General features: G+C 39.3%; 1 protein-coding gene across 1 annotated transcript in view; it reads left to right on the forward strand.

Moving 5' to 3' along the window:
• Positions 1 to 18,316, forward strand: part of SCML2 (Scm polycomb group protein like 2) — an 88,514-nt gene that overhangs the window by 22,548 nt on the left and 47,650 nt on the right. The window contains exons 4-6 of the mRNA XM_022565492.2: positions 4,345 to 4,415; positions 5,221 to 5,455; positions 8,993 to 9,081. Of these exons, the coding sequence (XP_022421200.2) occupies positions 4,345 to 4,415; positions 5,221 to 5,455; positions 8,993 to 9,081 (395 nt within the window). The remainder of the gene's footprint in view (positions 1 to 4,344; positions 4,416 to 5,220; positions 5,456 to 8,992; positions 9,082 to 18,316) is intronic.

Consider the following 18,316-nt stretch of genomic DNA (forward strand, 5'->3'; position numbering starts at 1 on the left):
AGTTAAAAGATAACCCTGTATTTCAGTGCAAATGTTGCCAAATTAAAGATATATAGTTATTAATTACCATGAATTACCGATTTAAAATAATTTGATTATTAATAAAAACTCTTCTAACACTAGAGTCAATGTGAAAGTCCTTTTTTGATGGTCAAAAGACAGTCCAGTGGATTAAAGCTTAGGCATTGAGGGGGTCTGACAGACCTGTTCTAGAATCTTGGCCTCATTCTTTACTGGCCTTGTGACCTTGGGCAAATTACTCAACATTCTTAGTCTCCTTTTTCTCCTGTGTAGCACAGGGATAATACTACTTACCTCGTGGAACTATTAGAATTAAAGAAAATGAGTGTAAAGCACCTAATATAATGCCTAGGCTTATAGTAAATGTTCAGTAAATGTTAACTTTATTTATGAAGTCTGAGTTATTCATGTTTTAAGTTTTTTTATTGTGAACAGCATGTATATAGCACTACATCAGAGACTCAGGAGATAGGATCTGACTCATTGCACCTGCTCTTAAGGAAAATGAGAAAATAAGTCATACATAGACAAAAGGCTGAATTTAAAAAATACTACAGCAAACTTACTGTGTTTACCAGAGATTTCCAGGCAAACCTCTTGCCCCTTGTCTTTCTGTTGTACCTGGCCTGCCAGCCCTACTCTTGGAGTAAGTAGTTCACCCATGACTTTCTGTTCCTACAGGAAGATTGCCTATAGAGGTAATCCCCACGGAGTCCTTCTTTCTCACTGTAGCTGTGTCCTCAGTGTTTCCTTAGCTCTCTTTCTCATTGGCCTTGTTTTGTTCCTCAGGTCTTCCTTCCAACCCCCAAAACCCTCCAAAGGAAATGGAGGCCATTAGGTTAGAATGTTCTTCCTTATCCCTACAAATTCCTTTCCATTTTTTTAATATAACAGTTTTATTGAGATATAATTCGTATATCATACAATCCACCCATTTCAAATATACAATTCAGTCCTTCTCAGTAGTACATTCTCAGAGTTGTGTAACCATCACCGTAATCAATTTTAGAACATTTTCATCACCCTAAAAAGAAATCCTGTACCCAATTAACAGCCACTCCCCATTTCCTCCCAGTGCCTCTCCCTAGGCAACCACTTATCTATTTTCTGTCTCTATAGATTTTCCTATTCTGGAAATTTCATGAAAATAAATTTGAAAAAATATATTCTTAAAGGTTGAAACTAGTTAACTTTTCAAAATTCTCAAACTCTGTTTGAGAAATTCTGATTAAAAATGGTATTACTTAATCAAATTGACAGACATCTGCAGATATTTCTCAGGGCTCTCACTCTAACATCTTATTTTAGAAATCAGTGAGTGACTGCTGGAAGGTAAGCTCCAAGAGAGCCAGGATTTTTGTCTGTTTTATTAACTGCTGCATCTGCAGTACCTAGTACAGTGCCTGACACATACTGGTGACCTTCTATGGGAATCCATTGATGAATAAGACAGACATGATTCTTGCTGTCTTTGGGCTTAAGTAGACATTAAACAAATGCCCAGTTACAGTTGTGATAAATGCTATGAGGTATTGGGTGCTGATCATTCAGCTGAGAAGCTTCAAGCTCTAGATATTTTGCCCATTTTCTTTACATAGCCTCTGAACCCAAACCCAGCACTGGTAGAAGACATTATGATTCTGATTTACTCTGGAGAAGACTGGGGGGCCTCATAGATTATGTTCAGTTTGCTGAAAGGTGTTTGGGTTAATGTATGGACTAGAATAGAGTACAAATCAAACAAGAAGGACCATAAACATGTGCAGGTAACAGATCACAAAGTTATGTATGTACATCTGTCTCATGAACAGGCCTATGAGTTCCCAGGGCTCCTTTCTGAGAGAGGGTAAATCCCCCCCCCCTCCACCCAAATCTGTCAGTGAGGATAAGATGCAGAGGCAGACGGGAACTTCATGCTTGTCTGTGACTTTGACTGTTTTGGCTCCTGGTCAGCAATTCCAGCTGTGTTATTGTAGATGTATCAAATCTAAATTAGTAAAGCCTTTTGCTATGTGTGTTTCCCCCATGTTATTGGCAGACTCTCATCATATGGGCAACCAAGCTGAACGGTCCTGTGGACTAAAAATTTTTGCCTTATGAATAAAGAAAAAAATTAAGGCTCCAAAGGTTAAATTAACTAGCAGTGCAATAGAAAATAATTGTATTATGGAGCACTGGTATAAAGGATTTGCTAGTTCAAATTATAGCCCATTAAGACACAAATGGTAATAGAATATTTTAAAAATTGTGTTGGATAAAGTATTTTCCAATGTCATTGAAAATTTTACAAATGTAACTGGTTTGTGGAAGAGTCTTAATTAAGTTCTTTGAGGTATAATTGTGAAATGGTTTTGATTTCTCAGTCATTATTTTCAACTTATACTCCTTTCTTCCTGGTATGGTGGCTCCTTAATGACATCCTAGTCAGATTTTTTTCCCCCATTCATGTTTTGTTTTGTTCTTCTTTTGTAATGCTCTCCAAGGTCATATGGTGGTAGAGCTTCAGTTAGAACCTTGGGTCTCTTGATTGTCAGGTTAGTGCTTAGGAGGTCACTGAAATAACCTGGTCAGTTAAATTTTGGAACCACAGATCTCAGTTTTCACTTTTAATAAAGCTATCCAGTATTCTTAAGTTTAGGCACAACTCTGACATTTAGTTTTAGAATAATAACATAAACCATTTATTGAGTTACTTGCACGTGTACTACTTCACTTAGTTCTCAAAATACCTTATACCATATGTATTACTTTCCTCATTTTATAGATGAAGGAACTGAGGCTGAGAAAGTGAAATGACTTGCTCAGGGTCACATAGCTAGTAAGAGGCAGAGTCCGACTGAAAGGCGGCAGGTTCAGCTCCAGAGCTTGTGTTCTTGACATTCTGCTGCATACCTTTCAGCGCTGTGGTAGTGCTTGCTTTACATTATCTGGAAGAAGAATTAAACCCAGTATTTTTTTTTTTAGTGGAAAAATCTCTAAAAGGGTATACAGTGTTACATATGACATGCTTAATACCATATATAATATGTGTACATACACATATAAATGCATACTTTCAGGTAACAGTGGTATTCTGAAGCTGGCTCACATCAGCTTGGGAGAGCCAGTGGTACACATTTCTTCCCAACTTTGTGGTTGGTGACTTTACCTTGGCACCTTGCAATCAATCAGCCATGGTGGTAGTATTTACACCACAGAAATCTGCAAACACTACCAGTCAGGCTTTTTGTTTGTTTGTATTTTATGGAAAGTTGGCTGTTAAACATTTATTAGCAGTGTGTAAGTGGAACTGTTATATCCTTTGAAGGATATATAAGAGGCTAGTAACACAGATACCCCTAGGGAGGGAACTGTCAAACCCAATATTTTTATAGTGAGGAAATTAGACAAGAGTATAGAAAAAACCTCATGGTTGATGAGAATTAAACTTTGTATGAATTAATAGTACCTTTAATACTGCTATCAAGTCTTTCAGTGTCTTGGCAGTGTGACTGGCACAGTGAATTGAAGTGTCCAGGCAAAGTATACTGCTTTCTGACCTTCTCTTCTAGCATTATAATATATCATGAAGACTGAGTGAGAGAAAGGACAGCAAGAGTTTGTAGAAAATATAGATAATTACAACAATGCATATCAGTCATTGCACTGACGACTGGTTTCTGCTTTGTTCTGCTACCATATTCTTAACACCCTGGATGGGGATCTAATAGTCAATTGAGAAACAATGCTGGTTCTCAGAGTTTTTCTTTCCATAAAGTATTGCTTTATTTCCGCTATACCACACATCTAAACACCTTTAGATCCCTGTGAAAAACAAAGAAGCGCCTTCACAGTAATGGGATGAAATGGTAAAAACACGTCTTGAGTAAATTTATATTTGAGACATATGAGTAGAATTTGCTATTACTCTATAAAAAGTCCTTTAGTTATTTCTAGAGTTCACATTTTCGGAATCACTGTGCTGCAGTCTTCATTTCATCAAGATGATCTGGATTGTAATTTATATCAGAGCTGTTATTAGGAAGTTGTCTTATTTTTTATTTCCATGCTGGTAGTCAAATGTAGATCAGGAAATTTGAATCTGTTCTTTAAGAAGTATTTCTTTGAAGAGATATGGAACTAAAACCCATTTTATTCCTGAAAGTTAGTATACATATTATATGTATTAATGGGAATTCCCTGCTGGTCCAGTAGTTAAGACTTGGCACGTTCACTGCTGTGGGCCCAGGTTCGATTCCTGGTCGGGGAACTAAGATCCCACAAGCTGCATGGCATGGCCAAAAAAAGGAAACAACAGAACTATTTTTGCGTGTTTTTTTCCAGATGATTTTAACTGGGAAAATTACTTGAAAGAAACTGGATCTTTAAGTGCTCCTTCAGAGTGTTTCAGACAGGTATGCCAAAATTCTGTAGATGTCATGTTGTATATATTGATGTAAACTATTAACTTGTTGAAGGGTGCCTGTGTGATTGTTAGGTTCTAGTAGTGTGAGGAGATAGTGGGATTGTGGTAGTGCTGCTTAAGAACCAGATGGTCTCTTTGCATCCATTCATTAAGAATTTACTTTATGTCAGATCTGGAGAGAAAGACAGACATGTAAATAATTAATTATGAAAAGTGTGATAACTATACTGGGAGGGCTTACAGAAGAGGTGGCTATCTGAGGTGATTGGGATGAGGGGAGGGATATTCCAGGCAGAGAGAACATCCAAAGCAAAGGCACGTGGGTGTAAAAGAACCTGAGTGTTAAGGGATGGTATGGAGTGGCTGAAGCACAAAGTGGGTAGCAGTGATAGTATGGGAATGAGATTAAGGTGCGGTGGCTTTTAACCTTTACTGAGGATTTGGACTTTATGTTAGGCGGTGGTGAGCTGCCGTTTGGCTTATTTTAAGGGGGATGGCCTAATCATATTCTTATTTTAGAAAGCCACTCAGGATACATTTTTGAGGCTGTATTTGGGTTGCCTGGAAGTGGGCAGATTAGCAAGACCAGCAGTGGGCAGCCAAGTCAGGCTGCATGTCAAGCCAAGGAGAGGGTTTGGAGAAGATCTTTTTCTTAACCCTTATAGCTCTTACTTTTGTTCACCAACTGCTGTGACTGTTACTTAAAACGTACTTAAAAATCAAACTGACCATTTGATTTTCTTATAGTTGATGCGTTTTAACAAAATTTTATTTATATGTGTGTATATATATAGTCCCAGATTCCACCAGCTAATGACTTCAAAGTTGGTATGAAATTGGAAGCCCATGACCCTCGCAATATGATTTCAGTATGTATCGCCACAGTCGTTGGAATTACTGGTGCCAGGCTACGTTTAAGACTGGATGGTAGTGACAACAGAAATGATTTTTGGCGGCTTGTTGATTCTCCGGACATACAGCCTGTTGGGACATGTGAAAAGGAGGGGGACTTACTTCGGCCTCCACTGGGTAAGGATAAACAGTTCTTAAAATAACATATTTTTCTTAATGTAATATTCAATAGAAGTAATTTTAACTGGCCTTTTAAAAATCTCTTCTTCTGGGCATTCTTACAAATAGATAGTCAGGTGGTTACTGTGGAGAATGTATGAGAAAGTAACTCAGTACCATATGTTACAGAGTTTCACCTAAGTACATATTTGGCATTTGTGTGCTAAAGGTTCCCCACTCCAGAGCAAGACTCATTCTGCCTTAAAACTTGAAATGTCAAAAGCAGCTCTACTGGATTACACATGCAGATTCAGAAACCCTTCTGGGGGAGAAGTTTGTAGCATTTGATATGAGTCACTTCCTCCCTCAATATTGTCTAATGAGCCATTCATCATTTTTGGTATGGGGATGAGCACAGCAGAAGGGTATGATTTTACATCAGGACTCCAGTTTCAGACTTGGAAATTTCATTACACCTATGTGGGAAGAAGTCATGGTGAGAGGGGTAGGAGTCAGTACCTATAGATCTTTGAAAAGGAGGAGATGGATGGAACTCTTCAGCAAAGATTTTTAATACAAAGCTCTCAGTTTTGACCAGGTTTTTAAAAGGTAAGAAGTGTGTGACACTAATTTTGTGCAAAAATTTTCTCTTTTAATAAGAGTACCATGGTATTCTGTAGAATATAAGGATTTAGTTTATTACTTCTACATTCTGAGTGAATGGTGGGTATTGGCTTTTGTTTCTTTACAATGCTAAAAATGAAAATTCTCTGTTGTAAAGCACAGTGAGAGAATGGATTTTTTTTGTCTCCTACTAGTGAAAAATTCCCTGAGAACCAAAAATGTAAGATAATAATAACTACTCTTTTAGCAATATCTTTTTATACTGTCCTTGCTGTAATTGTTACTTATTCCTAATTTGGTTTAAAATATTTGAAAAAACTAATCAGAGATGTGTTATTCCAAGAAGATGGTTTAGGGTATATGTGTTTTATGCTTTTCCCCTTTTCTTTCTTCATATCATTCACACTTTTCGTTGTTTATTTTTATAGTATTTCTTAAATCATACAGAATTCTGTAAGAGACATAATATAAACCTGAGACTTAGTTCTTCCCTGTTTGGATTTTATTTCTCTGTTTACAATATGATACTATGTGTTTGTATTTTGTTTAAAGGAAACATAGCTATTGTGATTGTCAGCATTTCAAACACATAACCAAGTTTATAATCATTCTTTTTTCAAATTACTTTTAGAGTTTAATTAAAAATATGAAATAAATAGCAGTACATGCTGATGAGTGTGTTTTTTGACAGCACATAATAAAAAAATACAATTTTTGCCAATTTGCTCATCAGGCGCTTTTGAATAGTTTCCATTTAAATATAACACAACTTATTTCATTTTCCTTTTTAAAAGGTTTATTTATTTAAACCTTAAAGCTTATTATTTAAAAGTGTTTTTTTTGTGTTTTTTTTGGCTGCGTTGGGTCTTTGTTGCTGCGCACAGGCTTTCTCTAGTTGTGGCGAGCGGGGGCTACTCTTCATTGTGGTGCATGGGCTTCTCATTGCAGTGGCGTCTCTTGTTGTGGAGCATGGGCCCTAGGCACCCAGGCTTCAGTAGTTGCAGCACCCAGGCTCAGTAGTTGTGGCACACAGGCCCTAGAGTGCGTGGGCTCAGTAGTTGCGGCGCATGGGCTCTAGGGCGCGCGGGCTTCCGTAGTTGTGGCGTGTGGGCTCAGTAGTTGTGGCACACAGGCTTAGTTGCTCTGTGACATGTGGAACCTTCCTGGACCAGGGATCGAACCCATGTCCTCTGCATTGGCAGGTGCATTCTTCACCACTGCGCCACCAGGGAAGTCCCTAAAAGGTTTTTTTTAAAGTTTCAACACACATGGAGAAAAGTGTACAGCTTATAAATGAACACACTTGTATAACCAACACCCAAATCAAGAAATAGAACATTGTCAGCACCCTAGAAGCCCCATTCCTGCTGATCCCCAGTCATATCCTCCTCCTTCCCAAAGGTAACTACTGTCCAGACTTCCTAATATCATGGATTAGTTTTATCTATGTTTGAATTTTTAACGTGCACTTTGATCTTTTTTGACCTTTTAATCTATGTTTGACTTTAGGCAATTAAAGAACTAAGGAAAATGCTAAATTAAAAAAGAAAATCGTGGTACATCATGTAATAGGATAAGATGGGGGTTAAGAGAAAGGCATAAGGACCAGAGAATGATTCTTATGTACTATTCTAACCACAGTGTGGAGAATCCATGCTGTGGATAACTATTTATTAGATATCACTAATAATACTGATTTATTTTAAGAGAGTGTGTAACAACCCTCCCCCATTTTTCCCTAGCAACAATTATTTTCCTAGTCAGATTAAGGGTGTTTTGGTACATGATTATTATAGGATGACTTTCTGTCTGAACTTCCTTGGGTATTTTATCCTATTGATGGACCCATTGCCAATGTGATTCATGTGCCTCCCTATCTTAATGCATGTATTCATCAGGGATGCATGCCAAGTTCTCACCAATTCTGGCATCAAGGGAGGCAAGTGTTGCATGTAACAGATTGCCCCCAGAAAATACTAAAACTAGCAGACCGCTGCTCCCCGCTGCACATGCCAGATGCTGTGATATTCACCATTAATTGATGAGATCTCTAGAGAAGACACCTGTTGAGTCTATTTTGATAGTATCTGATAAAAGTTCTAAGATAAGATCATTTAGTGTGAGCAAAGTTTACTAAAGTGAGAGCTGTCTTTTTTCCCAGTATAATGTATGAAAAATTTCAAACCTACAAAAAAGGTGAAAGAATTTTGCAGTGAACCCCCACATACCCACTACCTAGGTTCTACCGGTTATCATTTTACTATACTTGCTTTATCACTTATCTGTCCATCTGTCCTCCTGTCAATTCATCAGTCCATCATATTTTTAAATGCACTTCAGGATAAGTTATTGACATCAGTGCATTTCTCCTAAATACGTTCGCATGCGTATCATTAACTAGAGTTCACTGTTTATTTACATGTTTTTTCCTTTTGAGGCGAAATTTACGTATGGTGAAATGCACCATCATAAGTGTACATTTGCTGAGTTTGACAGAAAACTGTCTTTCGGAAAGGAAATAAGGCAGGGGCTCTGAGGAAAAAGAGGGACTGGAAGTCTTTTGCGGCCTTTTTACCCTGCGTGTGTGATTGTTGGTGGGGAATGGAAGCTCTCCTGGGCTCTGGCTTGGATTTCTCCTAGTATTATGGCCCATTCCCAACATATATGTGTATGTTGGTGAACCCTAGCTAGTGGCTTCTTTAAGATGAGAATTTCTACCCCCACTGTAGCATTCTTGTTTAATAGTACAGTGGATACAGTAGCACTGATTGGAGGGTACACCAGCTCCTTTTGCCCATTTCCTGAGTTCGTCAATAAGAAAGTCATTCTCTGGAGGAGAATGGTAAATGAAACATTTTTTTTAATACCACCTTGCTGTAATATCACAGGGAGGCTTTTTAAAATTGATTTCTGCTTTATTTTATAAAATAGGGTACCAGATGAACACATCATCTTGGCCAATGTTCCTCTTGCGAACACTGAGTGGATCTGAAATGGCACCTGCAACATTCTTTAAGAAGGTGAGAAAGATGCTATGAAAAGCTTCCATCAACTGGGCTGTGGTTTTATCGTTTCAGTGGGTGCTTAAATGCTTTGTCTTCTCTGATATGGAAAGCAAAAATGGTTTTAAAATTACTTGATTGGCAAGTGTATTAGTCTGCTCGGGCTGCTGTAGCAAAGTACCACAGACTGGGTGGCTTAAATAACTGAAATTCATTTTTTCACATTTCTGGAGGCAAGAAGTCCAAGATCAAAGTGTCATCAGGGTTGGTTTCTGGTGAGGCCTCTCTTCTCAGCTTATAGTCTTTTCGCTCTGTCCTCACACAGCCTCTTCTCTGTGCGTGCGTGGAAGAGAGGGATCTCTGGTTTCCCTTTCTCTAGAAAAGACACTAGTCCTATGGGCTTAGGGCCCCACCGTTAGGACCTCACTTAACCTTTATTACCTCCTTAAATGTCCTGTTTCTAAATATAGTCACATTGGGAGTTAGGGCTTCAAATTATGAATTTTTGGAAGATGTAACTCAGTCCATAACAGTGGCTTGAACAGAAATTTATTTTCTCACAGCTCTGGAGGCTAGAAGTTGAGATCAAGGTGTCAGCAGGCTTGGTTTCTTTTGAGGCCCCTCTCCTTGGTTTATAGATAGTTGTCTTCTCCTCTTTGGGAGGAAAAGATACATGAGCTACGTATCTGCATCCTAACTTCCTCCTCTTATGAGGACATTGGTCATATTGGATTAGGGCCTACCATAATGGCCTTATTTTAACTTAATTATCTCTTTAAAGACCCTATCTCCAAATGCAATCACATTCTGAGGTACTGGGGTTAGGACTTAAACATATGAATTTTGGTTGGGTGGGGGGTGAGACACAGAAACACAATTCAGCCCGTAACAGCAAGTCATAAAAAAGGCTCAGTTTTAATCATCCAGTAGTCAAAATGAATTAGTACCTTCCTTCTTGACCTCAGATACAAAAAGGGGTACTCTACCGGAAGCAAATGTTTGTTATTATTTTTTATGTACCTTCAGAAGTGAAGCTTCGCCTCAGTTTGCTATGTTAGTGGTGTCTTTGATATTGGAGAAAATGATGGGACAAAAAACCACTTGAAAGTTACTTGGAGAGATTTGGTTGCAGAAGTAAAAGAATGTTATAAACAGCCATCAGAAAGAATTTGTTACAAGGAAATACTTGTTATATAACAAAGAGGGAAAATTCCAAAAATAGTTTATGCTCTTGAGAAAATGTTGAAAGAGTACACTGTGTTAAGAAACAATGAATGAAAGCCAAGTTTTAGTTAAATTACGGGTCAAAATATTTCTTTCTCACTGTCTGTCCTCATTGTTTTCTCAGTCACTTAAATTTTATTACAGCCATTCATATCAGGAATGGTAAACATTGATTGTACGTTTTAAAAACTTTTCAAGAAGATTAAAGATATAAAGATGTGCAGTGTCAATTGACATGATTCCCGCATTGCAAAGAAAAAATCTTGGAGTATAGGTTTGAGCAGCATGAATGCTGTAAGTGGGCTTGCCCTACCAGCAAGGGGCACAGGTGAATGCAATCCCTTTGGGCATTGTGTAAAGCATATATGAGGATAGCTAACAACAAAAGAGATGTTTAGTAGTAGTCTTTATTAAATACTTACTAGCTTAGGCTGTGGCTTTAGAAAAGCCACTGGATCTGTTTTACTTATTAAGTTGCTTTATCAGCTAGTCACATGCCGCATGTCACATTATGTTTTTCATTTTTAATATTATAAAAGTAATTTACCTTTGTGTGGGGGGAAAAATCAAACTATATACTTAACTAAAGTGAAAAATGAGTGTCCATTTATCCCGTCCATTCCTCCGTTCTACTGTTCTCTCCAAAATGTTCTTCTTGACCTTTATCTGTGCATTCACAAACATATATGGGCTTTTATTTCTTAAACATAAATTGGAATATATTTTGTGATTTAGTTTTTCCCCTAAAATATGGATTTTTTTGAAATTTCCGTTTCGTTTCATATATATTTTAGGTTGTATTGTACTCTTCTGTGGTATGGATTACCATAAGTGATTTAACCTCTCCCTAAGGATTGATGTTTAGGTTGTCTCCATATTCTTGTTTAAATCATCTACAGTGGACATTCTTATAGAATGTTCTATAGTTCATATAGAACTTTTTATATAAGTGTGAATGCCTACATTCTTAGAAGTAGAATTCCTGGTTCAAAGGGAATGTATGCTTTAAGTGTTGAAATATACTGTTAAATTGCACCTTAAAACGGTGTTCCAAACTATGCTCCAGTATTAGTGTATAGATATATTCATATTCCCACACCTTTACTAGCAATGAATATTATCTATCTTTTAAAATTTTGTAAATCTTTTTTTGGAGGTGGGAATGGTAATGGTATCCCATTGTAGTTTGCCTTGAAGTGATTACCAGTGAAATTGAACTTTTAAAATGTGTTTAATGGCCTTTTATTTTTCTGTGAATCGCCTGATTATAGCCTTTGCCTTTTTTCTACTGGATTTCTTTTCTTACTCTTACTGATTTGTGGGGTGCTCTTTTCAGCCAAGCTTGGAACTTGGCCAGGAGCCATCTTAAATCCTCACTCCTCCTTGACCCTGGCCTCTGGATAGCCAATTAATTAGGAAGGCCCACCTACTTAGCTTGCTAATTATTTCTTTGTTGTGTCTCTTCTTTCTAACCTTAATACCACTGCCCCTTGTGCAGGCTTTCCTCTTGCCTAGACTGTTCAACTAGCCTTATAACTGCCTATAATTGTCACCCTTAAACACAACTGCTAGAAATATCTGATACAGAAGCCATATCACATCATTCCATACTTAAAACTCCTTTGAAGTTCCCATTTGCATTCAGGATGAAGTATAAGTTTGTTAATATGGCCTTTAAGGTGCTCTGTGATCTCTCTGGTTTACAGTTGCCACTTCTTGCTTTGGATTTTATGTTCTGAATTGCTTATAATAGCCTGTCCATACAATATTTCTTTTTTTAGGCTGATTATCTCTGGTTAATTCCTATTTTTATTTTAAGATTCATTTCAGGCATTAAATCCTCCAGGATACCTTCCCTATTTTTGCCTCTCTATTCTTATACTTCTGTAGCACCTTGTGCATATGTCAGTCTTTTTAAAAAATAAATAAATTTATTTATTTCTTTATTTATTTTTGGCTGTGTTGGGCCTTCATTGCTGCATGCGGGCCTTTCTCTAGTTGCGTCGAGCAGAGGCTATTCTTCATTGCGGTGCGCGGGCTTCTCATGGCGGTGGCTTCTCTTGTTGTGGAGCACGGGCTCTAGGCGCGCGGGCTTCAGTAGTTGTGGCTCGCGGGCTCTAGAGTGCAGGCTCAGTAGTTGTGGCGCATGGGCTTAGTTGCTCCACGGAATGTGGAGTCTTCCTGGACCAGGGCTTGAACCTGTGTCCCCTGCATTGGCAGGCGGATTCTTAACCACTGCGCCACCAGGAAAGTCCCCCATATCTCAGTCTTTGTGGTTATTGGATTATATTATTATTTTCACTGTCTCTTGGTTCCTAGACTGTGAGTTTGTTTTGAAAAGTTAACATGGCTTTGTATTTGCAGTGCCTATCATACGTCCTGGTATGTACTTGTTTGTTCGATGAATAAAGAAAGGATGGGGGAGTACAGGAAGATGAATACATAGAGAGGGAGAAGATAGGTTTAGTTTTCGACATGTTGAAGTGCCTCTGGGAAGTTTGAGGAGGAATGACTACCACCAGACATTAGACATAAAGTATTTAGAACCTAGAAATAAGGTTTGGCTTGGGTACGTGGATTTGGGAGTTTTCAGCTTAAATGGTAGGGGTGGAAGCCTTGAGCATGAATGAGCTAGTCCAAAGAGAATATATAGAAGGAGAAGAGAAGAGTGTCAAGTTTAGAACCTTGAGAAATACCCACTCACCTTCATGATGTATAAGTACCCATATCAGGTACTTAGTAGAGGTCAGTTAAAAGGAAAGCTGATTCTTGACTATTTGGTAGATAGGAAGTTCATCAGTTACATTAGCAAGAGCTGAAGACCAGCTAAAAAGTGTCCCCAGATAGAGTTAAATTTGTAATTGTGGGGGCAGAATATTGATAGAGTTCATTCCTGATGGCCTCGATTTACTGTGAAATAGGAAACTGACAAAGGCTGGAGGGAAGGATTCATACATTGATTGAAAGTCTACTATATTCCAACACCAAGGCAGAGAGCTTACTCTGTGGTTTAGGAGAAAGTCAGTTAACAAATAAAGTAATGAATGTATAGTGAGGAAACATTATTGGTCTTAAGGCAAATGATAAAAGTTTGGAATAGGTGCCATGTGGGATGGGAGAGGGATCGACCTAGGGACATATGACAGTATTTTGGAGGGTTCACCTGAGGATGAAGACTAAATATGTGTAGCACTACATGTAATAAGCATGTGGGACTTTTCTCCAGCAGTGCTTGGAAACTGAGAATAAATAGTAAAGTGGATGGTGATATTGAACTAAGGTTTGGAGGTAACAGAACAAGGACAAGGGGATAAGTTGGTTTGGGGTGCTGAGAAGAAAGTGGTGATATGATGCACTGTAACCTGGACGTGAACGGGTGTGATAGAATGTTAGAGTGTTTGGTCCTCTTCTCTTCTTTTTTTTTTTTAAATTTATTTATTTATTTATTTGGCTGTGCCGGGTCCTAGCTGCAGCACGTGGGACCTTTGTTGCTGTGTGCAGGATCTTCATTACGGCATGCGGACTCTTAGTTGCAGCATGCATATGGGATCTAGCTCCCTGACCGGGGATCAAACCTGGGCCCCCTACATTGGGAGCGCGGAGTCTCAACCCCTGGACACCACCAAGGAAGTCCTCTCTTCTCTTCTTTATACAGTGGTTCTCAACAGGGGACGTTTTGGGTTATCACAACTGTGTGTGTATGTGGGTGCTACTTATACCTAGTGAGTAAAGATCAGGGATGCTACTAAACATCCTACACTGCACAGAACAGCCCCTACAACAGAATGTTCTGGTCCCAAATGACAGTAGTGTCATGTTCGAGAAACTCTGATCTGTATTAATTCCTTGGTGATCTCATCTAATTCCTGGCTTTAAATACAGTTTGTATGCAGGTGACTTTCAAATTTATATTTCCGCTCCAGATGTTTTGCTCCCAACTCAGACTTGTATATCCAGCCTACCTACTCAGTATCCCTACTTGGATGTCTAACAGACATGTCAAACTGCTCCACCTGCCGCCTTTCCCATATCAGGGAGTAGCAACTATCCTTCCATTTGCTTCTGCCAAAAACCTTGGTGATTATTTCTGTCACATACTACATCCAGTCCATATGGAAACCCTATTTGCTCTACCTTCAAAATATATTTGAAATTCAACCAGTTCTTGCCATCTCCGTTGCTATCAGGCTGGAACAAGCTGCCTTTAGCTCTCACTTGGATTACTGTGGTAACCTCTTCATAGATCTCTTTATTTATAACCTTACAGTCTGTAGTCAACACAGCAAGCAAAGTATTCCGTTTAAAACATAAGTGAGGGGCTTCCCTGGTGGCGCAGTAGCTGAGGGTCCGCCTGCCGATGCAGGGGACACAGGTTCGTGTCCCGGTCCGGGAAGATCCCACATGCCGCGGAGCGGCTGGGCCTGTGAGCCATGGCCGCTGAGCCTGCGCGTCTGGAGCCTGTGCTCCACAGCAGGAGAGGCCACAACAGTGAGAGGCATGCATACCGCAAAAAAAAAAAAAAAAAAGTGAGATTATATCACTTCTCTGCTCAAAACCACCCAGGGGGCTCCCTGTTTTACTCAGAGTAAAAGCCAGAGTTCTTACAGTGGCCTCCACAGCTCTACATGATACGACCCCTCACTTTCTCTCTGACCTCGTTTCCTACTGCCCTCCCACTTGCATACTGCATTTTAGCCACACTCTGCTTCCTTGTTCTTCGAATATTTCAGACACATCTCCTGTTTTAGGGCCTTGGCTCTGCTTAGAGCACTCTTTCTCTAGATAACTGCATGATTAATAATCACCTCCTTCAGGCTTCTGTTCACATGTCACCTTCCAGATGAGGCTTGTCCTGATTACCTTGTTTACAGTTGCACAGCCCCTCCCCTACATTGCTCTCTGGATCTCCCTTTACTCTGCTCTTCTCTCTGTCTCTGTCTCTCTCTCTGTCTCTGTCTCTCTCTCTCTCTCTCTCTCTCTCTCTGTTTTTGCAAAGCACTTATCATATATAACATAGAATATATTTTACTTATTATGTTCCTCATCTTTCTCTTTACTAGCATGTGAGCACTGCAAGGTGAGATTTTTATTTTGCTAGCTAATACATATCAAGAGCCTTCAGTAGTGTCTGGCATTTAGTAGGCACTCAGTAAATATTTGTAAATGAATAAATGAAGGTTAAAGGACTACAGTTCTTGATGAGGTCAAAGAAGTAATTGATTAAAAGTAAGGAAGTAGAAATTAAGGATAGGAGTTTGTGATCACAGGTAGACTCTAGGAATGTAGCTGTAAACAAAGCTATAAAAAACTCCAGGCTTTATGGAGCTTACCTTCTAGCTTGATAAATTTATAGTAAGCCATAATAAATACATGTGTATTATGTTTGATAGTTGTATATGCTAAGGAGAAGGGAGGGTGACATTTTAGATAGGTTGGCCAGGAAGGTCTTGCTGAGAAGTTGCCATATGAGTGAAGATGTGGAGAAAGGGAGAGAATGAACCTTGAGACTACAAGGGTAAAAATATTCCAGGCAGAAGGGTAATGTAGGTAATGCTGAGACTGGCTTCAGTCACAGGGATATGTGAAAAAGTAGCCTGTAAGGAGAACCATATTGTAGGTAAGCAAGGAGGGAGGTTAAAAGGCCATTCTTTGCTAGCCACCTTCTAGAACAGAATCATTTTCTTACAGTAAAAGAGAATGATCCCTTGTTTATTTTAGCTATTGCTTTCGCAAATTATATCTTTGTGTTTAGGAAGTCATTCAAGAATGGATGATGACAAACTATATATATTTTAATTAATTAATTTTGGGGGCTGCATTGGGTCTTTGTTGCTGCGTGGGCTTTCTTTAGTTGCGGTGAGTGGGGCTACTCTTTGTTGTGGTGCACGGGCTTCTCACTGCGGTGGCTTCTCTTGTTGCAGAGCACGGGCTCTAGGCGTGTGGGCTCTAGAGCGCAGGCTCAGTAGTTGTGGCTCACCAGCTTGGTTGCTCCGCGGCATGTGGGATCTTCCCGGACCAGGGCTCGAACCTGTGTCCCCTACATTGGCAGGCGGATTCTTAACCACTGCACCACCAGGGAAGCCCACGAACTGTATTCTTTAAAAACATATTTTAGGGCTCGAGCCCTGGTCCGGGAAGATCCAGCATGCCGCTGAGCAACTAAGCCTGTGAGCCACAACTACTGAGCCTGCGTGCCTAGAGCCCATGCTCTGCAACAAGAGAAGCCACCGGAATGAGAAGCCCGCGCACCGCAACGAAGAGTAGCCCCTGCCCGCCGCAACTAGAGAAAAACCGCGCACAACAACGAAGACCCAATGCAGCTAAAAATAAATAAATAAGTAAATAAATTTATTTAAAAAAAACAACACATTTTAAAGCAACTTTGTATCATTACCTTTTGTGGACAGCAGAGGGAACCATTTTGCCAGTTACCTAAATCTGGAAGGAGGTTGTTTTGAGATAAAGTCCTTTCATTTACTGTGTTATTAAAACAGTAGTTCCTTTGATTTTTTTAAAAGAAAAATTTGTTTTCTCCTAGAGCTTTATTAATATTTATTTGTATGGCTGTACTTACGTAAGAAAATTTGATAGAATTTTCATGAAATTTAGAAGAATTAATAAACAGCATGAAAATCTTTAGAGAATAAATTGCATTTTGTCTGTAATCATTTTCTGGTTTTTGTTACTTGCCAGCCAATAGGGACATTGATAACATACTGTCATATTGGGATTTCTTTTTAGGTTATACATTTGAATTTTAAAATTAGTTCTGTTTCTCTTGTCATGACTGTCTTAAATCTGTTTTGTAGCAGGAAATGTATATTGCCATTTGATCTAGTTTACTTTGCTATGGAAAGACTTACTCTTACTCTGTTGAATGACAGTGTAAGGCCCTGTGATCCTTATATGTGTCTTGAATGTTTTTTGCATTCTGTGAATGTCTAGCACAAATATATCAACCTCCATGGTTATACTTTGTAAAATCTGCGCCCCCTTCTTTCCATGTGTAATAACTGATAACGGACCTTTGGCCCTTTCATGAAGTGTCAGTATGTGACTCTGCTTCTTACTTACCAGCTATTTATCAAATACTTTGATCCTTGATCAATCTAACTTTTGCCCTGCTGACTTTCCGGGTGGGTTTTTTTTTTTTTTTTGCGGTACGTGGGCCTCTCACTGTTGTGGCCTCTCCCGTTGCGGAGCACAGGCTCCAGACGCGCAGGCTCAGCGGCCATGGCTCACGGGCCCAGCCGCTCCGCGGCAGGTGGGATCTTCCCGGACTGGGGCACGAACCCGTGTCCCCTGCATCGTCAGGGGGACTCTCAACCACTGCGCCACCAGGGAAGCCCTTCAGGGTGGTTTTAAGAATCATATTAAGAATATGTAATTAAAAGGACTTTGAAGGCTAAGAATTAAGGAATTTTCAGATTGCAAGGCTAAAGGAAACAGAGAAAGCATGGGATGTTGAGATGGGTTTAAAGGAGGCTTCTTTTTTTTTTTTAACATCTTCATTGGAGTATAATTGCTTTACAGTAAAGGAGGCATTTTTAAAAGGAACCAATCTACCAGATAGGTTTTTAAAATTATATCTTGGTGAAAGAGTTAGTTGAGAGCTCATTTACTGTTCTCCAGGTGATTCCTTGGTTCATTCATTTAAAAAATGCTTACTGTTGGGTACTGTGCTGGAAATAACAATATGTAAAAGATGTGGTACTTGATTTTAAGAATCCCTTTGTCTCATAGAGGAGTGAGCACATTTTATTTTTTAAGTTTTTGGCCACACCCCACGGCATGTGGTATCTTAGCTCCCCAACCAGGGATTGAACCCACACCTCCTGTATTGGAAGGCAGAGTCTCAACCGCTGGACCGCTGGGGAAGTCCCAGAGGAGTGAACACATTTTTAACAATAGTTTCATAGTTGAAGGCAAGAGCACCTCTTTGGTGGGCCTTGGAGTGGGCAGGCATTGGTCAGGGAAGGCTTAAAGAGACCAGGAGAATTGGGCTTCTAAGTGTGGATGAGTTGGAGTT

Source organism: Delphinapterus leucas, chromosome X, assembly GCF_059928025.1.
Source record: "Delphinapterus leucas isolate spDelLeu-1000000601 "Yukka" chromosome X, BTC_Dleu_Yukka2, whole genome shotgun sequence".
Taxonomy (NCBI): domain Eukaryota; kingdom Metazoa; phylum Chordata; class Mammalia; order Artiodactyla; family Monodontidae; genus Delphinapterus; species Delphinapterus leucas.